This window comes from Saccopteryx leptura, chromosome 11 (assembly GCF_036850995.1).
Source record: "Saccopteryx leptura isolate mSacLep1 chromosome 11, mSacLep1_pri_phased_curated, whole genome shotgun sequence".
Lineage (NCBI taxonomy): Eukaryota > Metazoa > Chordata > Mammalia > Chiroptera > Emballonuridae > Saccopteryx > Saccopteryx leptura.
Window position 1 is genome coordinate 68,996,533 of NC_089513.1, and position 16,843 is coordinate 69,013,375.

A 16,843-nucleotide genomic window follows, 5' to 3' on the forward strand; every position below is an offset into this window, starting at 1 on the left:
GCAGGTTCTGCGGCTGGTGTGACGGTAGATGGCTTTGCAGGACCCGTGGTTATAGGAGCTGCGGGGGTGAAGGGTGCATCGAAAGACTTTTGAAACTGAGCCACCGGGAAATGGCTGAGGAGAGAGCGGACACTGGGGCTCAGGGTGCCTGGAAATTCGTACTAACGGGATCAGGGACGAGGAAAACGCAGCCGCTGCAAGGATGGCTTATGGAGGTGGGCTCCCAGGGCGAGGAGCAGGGCTGGGGAGGTGGAGAGCGAATGAAGCCTAGATGTTCTGTATTAGGCCCAGCTTGGACCCCTTTTCCCTTTAACACAAGCTCTTCCCAAGGTTGTCTCCTTGCCCCCCCCCCCCCCAAACGGTAAAGCCTTGGGCAGTCACTTAAGTGTCTTAAGTCCCAGTTTCCTAAATTGGGAATAATTCCTCTTTATGGGGTTGTTGAGAGGGTTGAAATAACGAAATTAAAGCAATTCAGTGTCTGGTACCTGGTAGGTGACAATGTAAGAGGTTGTTATTCCTGAGGACAATATCCAGCCAGCTCAGGAGCACTCGCTTCCATCCTAACCCAAGAAGCGCCAGGGTGTGTATTGACTTCTTTACCTTTGTCCTGGATCTTATTGCTAACTTGGTTTTAGGATGGCTTTAGGAATTGTCCGGTGTGGCAGGCAACAGAACACATGGTTTGACTAGTCCACACAACATTTTTGCCCCTAAGGATGATCCTGGGATCCACACTTACCCTGGGCTATCATTGTATGCAGGGGATGATTTTTATAAATCTAATGTAGGACCTGACAGGTGGTGGCACAGTGGATAGAGAGTTGACCTGGGACACTGGGGTCCCAGATTCAAACCCCGAGGCCACCGGCTTGAGTGTGGGCTCATCTGACTTGAGCTCAAGCTCGACAGCATGAGCGTGGGGTCACCAGCTTGAGCATGGGATCATGGAAATGATTCCATGGTCACTGGCTTGAACCCAAAGGTCATTGGCTTGAGCAAGGAAGGGGTCACTGGCTTCTTTTTGAAACCCTTCCCCCCTACCAGCAAGTCACATATGAGAAGCAATCAGTGAACAACTAAAGTGATGCAACTACGAGTTGATGCTTCTCATCTCTCTCTCTCTCTCTCTCTCTCTCTCTCTCTCTCTCTCTCACACACACACACACACACACACACACAGAATTTCTGTTGGTATATGTTGAAATAATATTTCAAATATATTGGGTTAAATTAAACAATATTAAAGTTAACTGTACTTGTTTCTTTTTACTCTTTCTAATGTGATTATTAGAAAATTTTAAATACATTGCTCACATTATACTGCCATTGGATAGTGCTCATCTAGAATATGTGAAATATTATTACAGATTAATAAAGAAAAACCAACCTAATAAAAATGGGTAAAAGACTTCAGTAGGCACCTCAGAAAAACAACTATCCAAATTACCAGTAAAAATATGAAAAGTGCTCAACTTCAGTAGTCCCAAAGAAAATTCAAATGAAAACCGCAATGAGATACCCAGATAGTTATTGGTCTGTTATAAAGACAGATACAGTGCTGCTAATGATGTCATCAAACTGGAAATCTTGAAAACACTTTTAGTGTAAGTGTAAATTGACACATTCACTTTGGAAAACTAGCAATATTTACTAAAGCTTAACATCTACATCCCTATAATCTAATAATTTCTACTTCCAAAAGACATTGATGAGAACATTGAAAACATTATCCACAGTAGTCCCAACCTGGGACAACCAATTGTCCAGAAACAGTCGAATTGAAACAAGTTGCGCAATATTCAGACAAAGGAATACTATACAACAATGAGGATGATAAAATTCTGCATCTGATATAGAGTAAACTCACAGTGTTGATCGAAATAATTCAGACATGAACATTTATACACCAAATTTACATAAAGTTCAAAAATAGGCAAAAATGTCTATGTGCTAGAAGTTAGAATGACACTGGCATTGTAAAGGAGGGTGACAGGAGTAGCTGAAAAGGGACATCAGAGGGACTTTTGAAGTGATAGTGATGATGTCCATTTCTTGGGCTGGGTACAAGGAGCTAATGCCTGCGTTCAACTTGTATATTTCATCAATCTGTTCAGTTATAATTTGGGCCTTTTCTGGTATATATGAAAAACGAATTCAAGTTTATTTTTAAAAATCTGACCACCCTCGAAGAAACATACACTGCTTACAAAAATTAGGAGATCAGGGAACGTGCAGAGACTCCAGTACTTTCAGTCTTTTGTATAGTGCATTTTTACCAATGAAATAATAGTTTTGCATCTCATTTGCATAATTGAACTTTCTTTGACTTGTCGTTTGCTTTTCTGATGTTCTTTAATAAAAAAAAATCAAATGCTTTTTTTTATTGCTTCATACTCATTTTGAAATATCCCCTAATTTTTGTGAGCAGTATATTAACATTATTTATTTTTTAAAAAATAACATAGTGACACTTTTTTCCTTTTCTAAAACTTCAATTGTAATTTGTCGAGTATTGCCCCTACTTTAACTAAAGCTGTTTACCATTTTCTGTTACTAGAAACCAGTAAATCTGGAGTGTTATTAATTCCCTAACATTTATAATTCTGCTTTTATTTTCCTACACTGCTTGTACAAAATGGCATTTGAACATCTGTCTTAATTCTAGACTTACTCATTAGTCATTACACAATGCAAGAGCCAGACTACTGTCTTCTAATGTAGTCATATCTGAGCATTTATATACTTGATTTTATTAGGAATTACTTTTCACCTTTACATTAAAATTATGGCATTATGTTGTTTATGAAATTCTGTGTGGCAAGTTATGTTATCCAAGAATTTGATTTTAGGAGAAAATAGTTACAAAATAATAATTTGAAATGTTACCCAAAATGTTACAAAATAATTTGTCATTCAAAGCAGGATTTGGGTCTGAATAGGATGGAGAAGCCATGACCCAGATCTGCTGAAGGATGGATGTATCTATACTAGAAGAGAGGAAAATAGACTTTCTAAATCCCACTTTATAGCTTTAACTACCAGCCTCTCTCATCTGGGGGTAGAAGAAACATAGGCTTGGAAGCTACTCAGAACTGGTTTCCAACAGGACCTAGCCTGTTGTTGACTAGCTATAGGACCCTGTGGAGGTTCCTCAATCTACCTAAGCCTTGGTTCCTCTATAAAATGGCTCTATTCATCCTTACCTCTTGAGGCTGCCATGAGAATTTAGGAGACAACATGAGGCAAATCTTGCATGACAAGGGACTGACCTATATATAGCTGGCATTTAACAAACATCAGTGCACTTCCAATCTGTCATCTCTATGCTCAGGGCTACAGCTAACTCCAAGGGGACATTTGTGCAAATTTTAAAAAATGATGCCCCTGCATCTGGATGGGTGCCACCCCACATCAAGGCTCATAACTTGGTGGGAAGAGCGTTTCCCCGTCTCCACCTGGATCAGGGTCCTTACGTAATCCTGTGCATACCTGCACCTCTTTCTAGTTAGACTTCATTACTGAAGGAATGCCTTTTCATAGTGCGCTAGAGTTCAGGAACACGATTACCATTAGCAAAGTTCCAAAGGAATGGCAGGGAGTTCGCCTGCCTCAACTGGTTGCCCTTTTTGTTCTTAGGTAGATCAAATGGCAGGGACTTGGAAGTGATCCACTCAGCGCTGGGCCAGATCTCCGCCTCAGAGGAGCTTTCAAAACTCCAGGTTCTGTCTGTCATATTCAGTCTTCATGAATCACCCTTCTCCTGACAGAACTTTAACCAAGAAAAATGAAGGGTATAAATAAAACTGGTCGCTTGGCAATAAATAGCCCCACCCTTGAAGTCCCCTTGCAAGTCATTATGACATGGCTTTCTGCAAACCAACACATTGTGGTGTAAAAGGGGCCAGAAAGGCCCAACCTTGAAAAGCAGCTTTATTACCTACACATTCTTGGCGACTTTTCTACCCAAGATCTCAATTTCTTCACCACACAAAAGATAACCTATATAAAGTACCTAGTCTAATGCTTGAAATACTCAACTTGTTAGTTCCTATCTTTTTTTCTGCCTTCTTTGATTCATTCATTCAACAAGTATTTCTTAAACTCTTGTAATATGTCAGGCATTGCTTTAGGCAATGGGAATATAGCACTGAACAGAAATCCTTGTCCTTGTAGAGGTTAATTCTCATAATGTAGGCAGACAATAAAATGGTAAATATTATATATAAGATGTATGCTATGTCAGGTACTGATAGGCACCAAGGAGAGGAGAAAGGAGTTTTTTTTAGGTGGTATAGCTAGGAGTGCTGTCATTAAAAGGTGGCTTTGAGGAATGGCCTGAAGGAAGTAAAATAGAAAGTCAAATGAGAGTCTCAGGAGAAAGTGTTCTGGCTGTGCAAAGGCCCTGAGGCAGTAACACACCTAGAGTATTTGAAAAAACAGCAAAGAGTTCAACATAGTTAAATTGGAGGGCAGGGAGGTGAGGTAGAGTGGTCATGAAGGCTAGATCATGTCCATCCTCTTCTTGCACATAGTAGGTACACAGTAAACATTCATCTGAATGAGACAGTAACACGTGAATCAGTGGTCCCCAACCCCCGGGCCGCGGACCAGTACCGGTCCGTGGGCCATTTGGTACCGGTCCGCAGAGAAAGAATAAATAACCTACATTATTTCCATTTTATTTATATTTAAGTCTGAACGATGTTTTATTTTTTAAAAATGACCAGATTCCCTCTGTTACATCCATCTAAGACTCACTCTTGACGCTTGTCTCGGTCACGTGATACATTTATCCGTCCCACCCTAAAGGCCGGTCCGTGAAAATATTTTCTGACATTAAACCGGTCCGTGGCCCAAAAAAAGGTTGGGGACCACTGATGTAAATGTAGCAGGAAATGGGGGAAGGCACCATATTTTAGGCTGCAGTAATATCTACATTCTAGAAATGGTGACAGAATTCATCTTTATGGGGAAAATAGTGACATTGGAAATGGCATTAGTCTGGAAACCACTTTGATTTAGCCACTGGCCACTATGTTGTTCAAAGATGCTTTTCCTCAGTCATCAGCTTCTTTCAAGTGCTTCATCAAGTCCAACGCCCCACATTCTCATGTCCCCTCCTCAGTGCTGTTATCTTAGTAGTGATCTAAATAGGAAACTCCTTCCAAAAAGACTCCTCAAAATTCCTATGCTTTATTTTTCTCCTAGCTTTATCATCCTTTGGCTAGAAATGCAATTACATTTATAAAAATACCAAAAATTACTGGCTCTTCCCTTCACCTGCCCATTGAGGATCCTAGTTCTCCATATCTATGTCTTCGATCTCCAAGGTGTGTCCTGTGAGAGCTCAGAAGTCAACATATCAGCTGCAATCACAGTGAGCATTGTTTTCCTATGCTCTGTGGCTCTATTATTTCAGTCTTCTCTTCTGAATGTTGAATTGTGACCACCCCTCCATCCCTGCTACATCCTCCTAATGGCTTCACAGCTCACTTATAATAAAATCCAAACCTGACCGTTGTCTTTAGTACCTAGAACATTAGCTGGTGCATAATAAATAACCAGGAAGTGTCGTGAGCTCATGAATAGTCATCGCCCAGAAAGCTGCCTGTGTATCCATCCTCATCACTACCAGAATGCTGCCCCTGCCAGGAGGATACTGAGGTCTGTGTCAGGGGAGGCCATAAAACGCAGTTGTTAGGACTGTGAGCTCTGAAACCAGTCTGCTTGGCTTTGGATCTGGCCCTGCAACTTATTAGCTGTGTGATGTTGGGCAGGTCACCTACTTCCTTTGTGCCTCGGTGTCCTGGGTTTAATAGTATCTTCTCACAAGGTTGCCAGGAGAATTAAATAAGTAAATACATGTAAAACACTTAAAACAGAGGTTGACACATGGGAAGCATGCCAGGAAGAAAACAGGAGCCATTACATTTGTTTTCTATTAGTTGAAGTTCTTTTAGTTGCAAATAAAAGAAAGAACCTTGAGCCATCCTAAGCAGCAAAGCACTTATTATATAGTTATGGGGGAGTTTCAGAGGCCACAGGCAGAAACGCATCTGGGCCTCAGGAAGGGGCTAGACTTGAGCTGGGAAGCCATTGGTAAGTGTTCTTGCTCCATGGTGTGGTGGCTTTTCTCTGTAGTCCCCCTTTCGTGTCCTTGCTCTGGTCCAGGGCAACCTTCCCTTCTCAGTCTTTTACTACAGCTGACGTATTACAGGCCCAGCCACACTCAAGGATTGACAAGCAATCTTGTTCCTGGTTGCAGATTCCAAGAGGTGGTGATCTGATTGACTCTGAGGAGTCGGATGTCCACCTCAGTGCACCAGCTGAGCCAGGGGAGGACACAATGCAGGGTAAGACATAATGCTGGTGCTCTGGGCTCAAAAAAGAGGGGCAATCTCCTGAGAAAGGGACACTTTCGGCCCAAGGGCTAGGCAGACACCCCAAAAGGAGTCCCCTTGCATAGGTCTTCCCAAAGCTGCCAATCCAGGAGGTGCTGGGCCAGCTCTGGGACCCCCGTAGACAAGAAGGGAACTCCCGGGTCTTCTCTCTGAGTGAGCCAGGCAGACCAGTCCCCCCACCTATGTCTCAGGGAATCACTTTGGTCCTCTTGAGGACAGTCACCAGGCTACAGACACATCCTCATATCCTCACCCTATCCCAGCACCAAACCCTCAAACCTTTCCTCCTGACAGCCTCCAACCTTCAGGCAGACACAGACCTGCGTGGTTGTCCCAGCACTGCCTCACGCACTCCCTTCTTCCCCCCCACCCCAGCCTGTGATTTCACCTCCAGAGAGGTTTCCACCCAGCTCACTGAACACCAAACCCATGCATGTTTTGACTGATGGATTTTATTGCAGAACTCCAGGTAGAAGCCAGATGTGTTAAACAAAGGCTGTGCTAGACAAAGGCGACTACTGAGAACCCTAGGGAACAGAGACAGGGCAGTTTATGGCCAGTTGCAGCAATCACAGCTGGTGTCAAAAACAAGCCCGGCCTGGCAGTTCTGCAGGTATGTGATTCCATTCAGGCAGTGCCAGAAGGCATTTCTGTTGTTCTCCACAGGATAGAGGCCATCGGCTTTGTCCGCGCAGAAGCCACTGCCCCCGCCTCCGCTTCCGCTTCCACTTCCGCTTCCGCTCCCGCTTCCACTCCCGCTCCCACTGCTGGGAGTTGTTGGTAAGATGGGTTGAGGTGGGGCAGTGCAACCTGGAACAACATGAGAGCAGACTAGTGACCCGACCTGGTAGCGGCTCCCAGCTTTGCCTGGAGGTGCAGAGCCTAGTGGACCTGGGGGCAAGGTTGGGAGGTGGGGTACAGTTAGCGCTGGATCCCTACAACTGAAAAGACCACAGGATAGCTCCATTCTCAGGAACAGAGAAAGCTGTAACTTCAAGCCAGCCTGGTTTGTAATTTATAAAATTCTCTCTTCCCTTACTATGTCAAAAATCATTAAAACAAATTTACTGAGCACCCAAATGTGCCAAAGACTTTTCTAGGATCTCAGTCTTAAGTCTTGATCAAATAAGGTCTAAGAGAAAAATCTAGGAAAAGTGCAGGGAGCTGGTACTTTTCCTGAATTACAGATTAGAAATATGTGAGCACTGCTGAGGGCTTCTTGTTAAATTTCCCCGGGTGGGCTGAAAGAGACTGTTTAAGAAGGGAATCATAAAGAAGTAAATGCTTTTGCTGCAAGGGCAGCCTAACCACTTGAGGCTTTGCCACACCATTCAGACATAAAAGCCCTGGAAGGCCCTGGCCGGTTGGCTCAGCGGTAGAGCGTCTGCCTGGCGTGCGGGGGATCCGGGCTCGATTCCTGGCCAGGGCACATAGGAGAAGCGCCCATTTGCTTCTCCACCTCCCCCCCTCTCCTTCCTCTTTGTCTCTCTCTTCCCCTCCCGCAGCCAAGGCTCCATTGGAGCAAAGATGGCCTGGGTGCTGGGGATGGCTCCTTGGCCTCTGCCCCAGGCGCTAGAGTGCCCCTGGAGGGGCAGAGCATCGCCCCCTGGTGGGCAGAGCGTCGCCCCTGGTGGGCGTGCCGGGTGGATCCCGGTCGAGCGCTTGCGGGAGTCTGTCTGACTGTCTCTCCCCATTTCCAGCTTCAGAAAAAACAAAACAAAAAATAAAATAAAATAAAATAAAAGCCCTGGAAAACCCACCTAGCTTGGCCTGGTTTCCCATAACAGCATGACACGTCTGACATGGAAGTTTAATGGTAGGGAAAGATTATAGCACCCGTCTCTCAAGAGCAAGGAGGTGGAATGTGCAAAGGTTCCCTGGACAATGGAGGCGAGAAGGTGAAAACTGTCTTCTGAGTTGGAGGAGTGTTGACAGATCCCTGAGCATCCTCCCACTGTCACTCACTTGCACTCTGCAGGCCCAGGGCCTCCTTCAGGGTGCTGGTCAGGGGGAATCTGCCCTGGTTGCAGAAGGTGCCTGTGAAGTCATCCAGATCAATGGCCCAGATCATGGCGCCTCCGAAGTTGTTCTTCTTCAGCCAGTCAGCCTGTGGTCATTCAGAGAAACCCAATGAAGTACAGACGCCAAGGCCAGCCTGGGGCTCCAGGGCTGCAGATGGAAACAAACCCACAGGCAAGAACAGACTATGGGACAAAGCCTACCTTGATCTGGAAGCTCTTGGTGTTGTCATAGCCGAGCCACTCATTGCCTTTGTAAGCGTAGGGGACATCCTGAGCAGACTCCCACACTTCCGTGGCTCCATTCTTCAGGAAGGGACAGATCTAAGAGAAGAGAAGGAAGAGGTCAGGAAGTAGGCTCTGCCTACCCATGTGACAGCGGGAATAGGGCATGGGGCGGGGAATAGAGAAGGGATAACTGAGAGCTACTTGAGAAGGAAGGTCTGAGCTCTATCAGCAAATGTCTCAGTTCACTTAGGATTTTGAATCTTTGTCCCATCTGGGTCATTTCTTTTCAACGTGGAAGAAGGTCTTAAGTCAAAGAATGCCTTGGCAGGCAGTGAGAAGTGCCTCTACACTGATATAATCTCAGTGATGATATCTTCTCTCTGTTCCTGGAAACCAGCCTGACATTTATCTTGCCTTCCCTGCAAATAGCCACGAGCATCCACTTTCAGCCCCAACTCCTTGTTAAGTGAGCCAGGAAGTGTTGAATTGTTGATATTGTTCAGTTATGGCCTGCAGAAAACCACTTTTCTCTGTCTGTCTACGATTTCCAGGAGCATACATACCTCATAGTAGGCCCAGAACCCGGACTCCCTGGTGTAGGGTCCAGCAGGACCAGGGCCGGTGGTAGGAGCCCCAACTCCATGGTTGGAGGGGTTGCTCAGGATGAAGGTGTGTCCATAGGTTGGGAAGCCAACGATGAGTTTCTCAGCTGGGGCCCCATTGTCCCTCCAGTAGTTCATGACGTAATCCTGCAATGGCAGAGGGTTAGCGAGAGGCCCCACCAGGCTGATGACCCAGGGCTTAGTTATATTAGACCCTTGTTCTAGCAGGTAAATTGTCAAATTTTTTTTTTTTTTTTTTTTTTTAGCGAGAGAGAGAGAGAGAGAGAGAGAGATGGTCAGATAAGGACAGATAGACAGGAAGAAAGATGAAAAGCGTCAATTCTTTGTTGTAGCATCTTAGTTGTTCATTAATTGCTTTCTCATATGTGCCTTGACCAGAGGGCGGTGGCTCCAGCAGAGTGAGTGACCCCTTGCTCAAGCCAGCCACCTTGGACTCAAGCCAGTGACCTTTGGGATCAAGCTAGCAACCATGAGGTCATGTCTACAATCCCACACTCAAGCCAGTGACCTGGTGCTTAAGCTGGATGAGCCCATGATCAAGCTGACCACCTTGAGGTTTCAAACCTGGGTCCTTAGCATCCCAGGTGGATGCTCTATCCACTGTGCCACCATCTGGTCAGGCAATTAATTGATGTCAATGACAGAGAATTTTTTAGTATTTAAAAGAAAAAACATTTTGGTGGAATTATAGTTAAGGAGACTGGATCAACCATTTCAGAGGATAATTAGAACAAGTGAGACATTTGCAGAATCTACGTTTGTTTTGTCCCCGAATCTTCATGTGACGTATGACCCCGTGTCTGGTGTGTACTGTGTCCGTGTAGGGACTCACCACATTGAGGTAGGCGTTGCTGCCAGTGTCGGTGGGGTATTTGTAGAGGGGGCTGTTCTCTCCCGTGTAGCCCTCCCAGGAGCCGTGGAGGTCATAGGTCATGACATGGATATAGTCCAGGTACCTGCAGTCCAGGTAAAGGAGTTAAAAACATTCCTGCCTGACCTGCGGTGGTGCGGTGGATAAAGTGTCGACCTGGAATGCTGAGGTCACTGGTTCAAAACCCTGGGCTTGCCCGATCAAGGCACATATGGGAGTTGATACTTCCTGCTCCTCCCCCTTATCTCTCTCTCTCTCTCTCTTACGCGCGCACACACACACACACACACACACTCTCACTCTTCTCTCTAAAATAAATAATAAATTTAAAAAAAATACTTTAAAAATTTTTATTAAAAACATCCCTAATGGTCATCTCCCACACCTCTGCACGCTAAGACACTATTTCCAAACACCTCAACAAGGTCCCTGAATAGCAAGACTGACTAAGGACAAGCATATCTTATAAAGTGACACACAGAGGAGTTTTCAGACACTCACTGGGACAGCTGGGGGATCTCATAGCCAGCCTGGATGTTGGAGATGCCACCAGCTACTGCGGCGGTGACCATCAGCCTGGGTTTGTTGACCTGCTTGGCCTCCTGCTCAAAAGCTTCACGCATTTCCTGTACAAGAGTAGGAGAACGTCTGTGAACATGAACTCTAAGTCGACTTTCATGAGAACTCTTTGAATTTAACTCAATTCATCTTCCGTCTTTTCTTCTTCAACATTCTCACTGGAATAGGGTATCCAGTCCTCACCGCCCACTGAGACTGTCGGGAGCTAAGTGTTCTGTACGGGCTCAGTGATCTTCCGTACGAGTGAGATTGGTTGTGTGCTTTCCAGAGACGAACACAAAATAATATTGAGTGTAAACTCTGATTTTAAAATGAAATTGAACTGTCGAAAAATGCCATGAAACGCAGCTCACCTTCACCAGGACAGTGAAGAGGTGCTTGTCCTGAGGGGGGCTCCCCCGGGAGCCGGGGTACTCCCAGTCGAAGTCCAGCCCGTCAAAGTCATACTGGCGCAGGAACCTGATGACCGAGGCGATGAAGGTTTGGCGGTTCTCGGGAGTGGAAACCATGGCAGTGAAGCTGAGGGAGACCCAGGAAGGTGGGTGAGGGTGTGCTCCGGTAGTCCCAACACCTTTTCGTGACATCAAACTCATATTTTTGCCTCATAGCTCTTCAGTAGGACCCAGAACCCAAACAAAAGTATGTTCCTGGTTTTTTCCTCTCCTTTGGAATCACTACCTTGTCCATGCGTAGTACCTCAATGGCGCCTTTATTGTGCTATCACCCTAACTCTCATCTTTCTCTCTAGTTGCACGAGCTGCTTTGACTGCCTGGATGTGTCTGCTTACCACGATCTCTCCCCTAATAGTCTCCCAAGTTCATATGCCCTCAGAGAAGCCTTGTTTATTGGAAGCCTCTTTATTATAAGACTTTCTTTTCCCTTCCCCCAGCAGGCAAATAGGGAACATTGTTCTAACCCAGCGGTTCTCAACCTGTGGGTCACGACCCCGGTGGGGTCGCCTAAAGCCATCGGAAAATACATAATGCATATCGGGTATTTACATTCCCAAACATAACTGTAGCAAAATTACAGTTATGAAGTAGCCACCAAAATTATTTTTTGGTTTGGAGTCACCGCAACATGAGGAACTGTATTGCGGGGTCACGGCGTTAGAAAGGTTTAGAACAGGGGTCCCCAAACTTTTTACACAGTGGGCCAGTTCACTGTCCCTCAGACCGCTGGAGGGCCGCCACATACAGTGCTCCTCTCACTGACCGCCAATGAAAGAGGTGCCCCTTCCAGAAGTGCGGCAGGGGGCCGGATAAATGGCCTCAGGGGGCTGCATGTGGTAGTTTGGGGACGCCTGGTTTAGAACCACTGTCCTAACCGGTCCTCAGAGGTTACGCTCTGGAAACACCCCAAGAAGAGATTACTTCGGAATCTTGTGAACTAAACCTAAGTCAGGGTTCTGCAAACTCATTAGTCAACAGAGCCAAATATCAACAGGACAACGATTGAAATTTCTTTTGAGAGTCAAATTTTTTAAACTTAAACTATATAGGTAGGTACATTCCTTATCGAGGTAGCACCCGTGTGTGGTATTTTGTGGAAGAGCCACACTGAAGGGGCCAAAGAGCTGCACGTGGCTCGCGAGCCGTGGTTGGCTGACCACTGACTAGGTCATGAGGGTCCCAGGATATCCATCCAAATTTAGGTGTCTAAAATATATCTATTGTGTCCTACGTAACATAGAGGCTCTGCTGTAGTCATTTATTTGACTATACCAGCAGCGTATTTGTTTAATATGTGTCCTTAATCCCCTGTATTAGATTGTGAGGTCTAAAGGGACACAGGTCACACTAAGATACATTGTTCTCAATAACAAATAATCACCAGCCCTTCCCATAAAGGACTTACGGGGCAGTCCCGAAGTTCCAGCCTCCGATGGCCAGGAGAGTTTTCAGCTCACTGTTCCTGTAAAGTAAAAGATAGAAAAGAGAAACTTCAAAATCTATGAGCCTCTCTCTATTTAAAATAACCTTGCTTTGGTGTTGGGCCTGGCCCTTTGATGTTGCCTTGACATGTTATATTGCAGAACAATTTTCCTCCATTACTGAAAACTATCTTTGTAAAAATTCTTTGTGTTGTGATCATCCTTAATTAACTCAAGATTCTTTTGGGGAATCTAAATTATGGATTTGGGTTTTTTGTTTGTTTGTTTGTGTGTGTGTTTTAAGAAATGTATTGGCAATAATTTTGAAATCTATATCCATATATAGCTATCTTTTTTTATCAGCATAATTAGCACATATTCAATTTCATCAAATAAAATACTAAATATTGCTTGAACACAGTTACTTTCTTAGCTTTTATGTGGCTTAGAATTATATGCATTCTCAATATTAGTTTATGTAAGAATTAAATGCAGTGGTCACAGCAGGAAGACAACATTAAAACGCTGTGTTCATAGCTCCCTTCCCAGAGATTCCGATGCAGGTGGAGTGGCGGAGGGATTGGCATTCTTATCAAGTGCCCCAGGTGATTCCCATGCAGTAGTCAGATGGACCACGTTTCAAGAAACACCACTCCAAGGGCATTTATTTCCCCTCAGGCGTCATAACTGGGATTCGAGTAGCTGCAGTTATGTGCTACTCCTAAAAGTAGCAATGGCCTCCAGCCTTACTTCTCCTACATTTAACTAAACTGAACAAATCAGAAGTGGGAAGGCACCAGGGTTTTGGTTTGTTTGATTAATTGATTTGTTTTTTTACACAAAACAGAACTCTCTTCCAATACAGCAAACTCTTCTGATTTCTCGGGCTTGACAATGAATGCCTAATTGTTAGTATCTTCCGCCTTCTGATCTCTGATGCGAGTAGCTGAGATGGCTGGTTTCCTGGGTCATAAATAAGATATTGACAAAGAAAGGAAGAAACAGAGGTAAGATTTTTGAATACCTGCTGGAGCAGGCAATGTGCTCTGTTCTCTCTATTTGTGCTACTTAGAGTGTGGCCCTGGGCCAGGAGCATCTGTGGCATCTGGGAGCTTGTTAGAGATGCAGCCTCTTGGTCCCCAGCTCCAATTCGGGGAACTGGAACTGCGTTTCAGGAAGACCCCAGGTGATTTGTTTGCACATAATGTTTGGGAAGTACTGAACTGAGAGATACCAAATTAGATCTCTCCCCCTTCTCTTACTTGTTCTTCAGGCCATTGAAAGCCTGGTAGAGGGTCACGTCGTTCCATTCGATGGTGGTGATCTCGTTGTTCCGCATCCCGGCGAAGGCGTAGATGAGGTGGGTGCAGAGGCAGGGGTCGATGTCCTCAGGCTTGAAGCGCCCCAGGCCGGGCCGGTACTGGGCCCAGTTGGTGAAGTAGCATATCAACTGGTAGGCAGAACCTGTGGGTAGTAAGGAGTGAGAATGGCGGCCTGATTTAGGCACCACTGAAATATGCTGTGCGTTTTGGCCCCGCCTCTGTTCCCCTCCCCCCTCTTTGCCTCACATGCCTGATCCTTGAGTAGAAACACTCTTGCAGACAAGTTCGAAGATTCTGACTTGGGAACTAGTCACAGACTGGGATTGGTTATTTTTAACTTTGACAGATTCATTTGGGGATTTTGTATAAGCCTGGGGACCATTGGAGGAGAGATGCCCAGTAGTCCTATGCAGCCCAGTGAACACCAGTTTACAGCTGTCAGGTGGTCATGCCAAAGAAGATAGCAATGACAGCCAATCCAACCCCTAGCTTCTCTCAACGTCAAACCCATCTGTCCATGAAGTAGATAGGAGCTCTCTTTCCCTAGTATGGCTTATCTCTGGATATACGTTTTAAGAAAGTATTATTGAAATATTTAAAAATCACTATATTAGGAGACAATTGCAATGTGAGTAATTCATAAAAATTTGAGGTTTCTGGCCCTGGCCGGTTGGCTCAGCGGTGGAGCGTCGGCCTGGCATGCGGGGGACCCGGGTTCGATTCCCGGCCAGGGCACATAGGAGAGGCGCCCATTTGCTTCTCCACCCCCCACTCCTTCCTCTCTGCCTCTCTCTTCCCCTCCCGCAGCCAAGGCTCCATTGGAGCGGGGATGACCCAGGCACTGGGGATGGCTCCTTGGCCGCTGCCCCAGGCGCTGGAGTGGCTCTGGTCGCAGCAGAGCGTCGCCCCGGAGGGGCAGAGCATCGCCCCCTGGTGGGCAGAGCATCGCCCCTGGTGGGCGTGCCGGGTGGATCCTGGTCGGGCGCATGCAGGAGTCTGTCTGACTGTCTCTCCCCGTTTCCAACTTCAGATTTTAATATTTAAAAAAAAAAAAAGAAATTTGAGGTTTCTGGCAGGAAAAGATGATGTCAAAGATAAAAAAAAAAAAAAAACGGAGTCCATAACTTACCTAGCTGAGCATTCAGCAGAAGGACCAGACCTAGAGGGAAAAACAAAACAAAACATGTATTCTGAACCAGTTCTTTATCCTGTAGAGCAGTGGTCCCCAACCCCCGGGCCGCGGACCAGTACCGGTCTGTGGGCCATTTGGTACTGGTCCGCAGAGAAAGAATAAATAACTTACATTATTTCCATTTTATTTATATTTAAGTCTGAACGATTTTTTTTAAATTTTATTTTATTTATTCATTTTAGAAAAGAGAGAGAGAGAGAAGAGAGAGAGAAAGAGAGAGAAGGGGGGAGGAGCAGGAAGCATCAACTCCCATATGTGCCTTGACCAGGCAAGCTCAGGTTTTCGAACCGACGACCTTAGCATTTCCAGGTCGACGCTTTATCCACTGCGCCACCACAGGTCAGGCTGAACGATGTTTTATTTTTAAAAAAATGACCAGATTCCCTCTGTTACATCCGTCTAAGACTCACTCTTGACGCTTGTCTCAGTCACGTGATACATTTATCCATCCCACCCTAAAGGCCGGTCTGTGAAAATATTTTCTGACATTAAACCAGTCCATGGTCCCAAAGAAGGTTGGGGACCACTGCTGTAGAGTCTAATTCTGAGGACTTGGATGTCATCTTATTTGTCATAGGTTGTTACAGCCCAGGTGGCACTTAGGGGACATGCCAAAGAGTAGGTTTCTCCATGAAGTCACTACTAGACCTACCCTTCCCTTCTCTCAGTCAAAAGCGGCCAAGGCTCTCTCTTCTTCCACCTTCCATGTCAGAAATAACTGCTATTGAATAAAGAATCCAACGTCTACTATTTATGGGAGCTCTGCTGACTAAAATTACCCGAAATTCAGTCTATTGAAGGACTACATATGCATATATGCTTCACTACCCACCCCTGAATTGGATGAGCACAGCCTTCCAGAGATAAAACAATTCTCTGAAGCAGTGAATTCAGTATCTCCTGGAACATTTGAATTTTTTATTTTTCGGAACCAACTTTTAGGAGCCCTTATAACAGAAGAGAATGAGAAACTGTGAAGCCTCTCCCTGGCTTCTGTGAAAGCACTTGCGATCTGATTGTTTTACAAATTGAGCCAGAGGCTTTCATTTCAAAAAGTTTCTGAAGTTATAAAAAATGTAAATCACAGCTCCAGAGCAATGAATAAACTATGGGACAACTTGGCTCTAAACAATTTACTGAATCAATGGCTTTGAATGATTGAATTTCTAACTGAGCCATTTTTACGACATATCAACAACTCAGTAGGACAGTAGGGGATGAGAGAGAAATAATTCTGAAAACCTTAGAAAAAAGAGATAACTTGCTTAACCTCTGTCTCAGTTCCTATTGATTTCCATCCCAGAATGCTAAACCAAGGACACAAGCATGTACAATAAAAATAATACCCTTAAAATGAGGGGTGCAGGAAGGTGAATGGGGCAAAGGAGCAACCCAATAAGAGATGAGGGAGTAAGACAAACACTAGAAGACAAGACTTTCTTTTAGGACCACGCCCACGGGATGAATGAAGGTGGAGCTGTGATCAGAGTCAATGAAGAGAACAAGAGGTAGACGGGTTCATATATATCAGAATCTCTTGGAGATCTGAAACAATGAAAGACGGATGGAAGAGAATTGAGGTGTAATGTGAAGACTGCCTCAAGGCTGCCAGGTTTAGAGAGAAAAAGAAATCAGACAAAAAAGAGTGAGGCTCTATCTCTGGTGATAAGCTCACCTGTGAGGAGAATAAGGTTTGCCATGGTTGCCGTCGGTACTGGTCTAGCAGAGCCCGGAT

General features: G+C 45.2%; 1 protein-coding gene across 1 annotated transcript; it reads right to left on the reverse strand.

Annotated features, from left to right (window-relative positions):
- Positions 1 to 6,837: 6,837 nt before the first annotated feature.
- On the reverse strand, positions 6,838 to 16,843 carry LOC136383486 (acidic mammalian chitinase). The gene is made up of 11 exons (XM_066353407.1): positions 16,784 to 16,843; positions 15,046 to 15,075; positions 13,857 to 14,058; positions 12,579 to 12,635; positions 11,074 to 11,239; positions 10,643 to 10,767; positions 10,103 to 10,226; positions 9,211 to 9,396; positions 8,624 to 8,743; positions 8,367 to 8,508; positions 6,838 to 7,211 (listed from the first exon to the last, which is right to left on the reverse strand). Exons 1-11 carry the CDS (start codon positions 16,806 to 16,808, stop codon positions 6,952 to 6,954), a joined length of 1,437 nt encoding a protein of 478 aa, XP_066209504.1. The 5' UTR covers positions 16,809 to 16,843; the 3' UTR covers positions 6,838 to 6,951.

What these genes read in the sequence shown, in the direction of transcription:
- LOC136383486 (XM_066353407.1), bottom strand. Translation starts at nt 16,808, where the DNA reads ATGGCAAACCTTATTCTCCTCACAG. An exon ending in TCTGCTGAATGCTCAGCTAG is followed by an intron (nt 14,059 to 15,045) that starts GTAAGTTATGGA and finishes TACTACCCACAG; the next exon opens with GTTCTGCCTACCAGTTGATA. An exon ending in TGGAACTTCGGGACTGCCCC is followed by an intron (nt 11,240 to 12,578) that starts GTAAGTCCTTTA and finishes GGTCTCCCTCAG; the next exon opens with CTTCACTGCCATGGTTTCCA.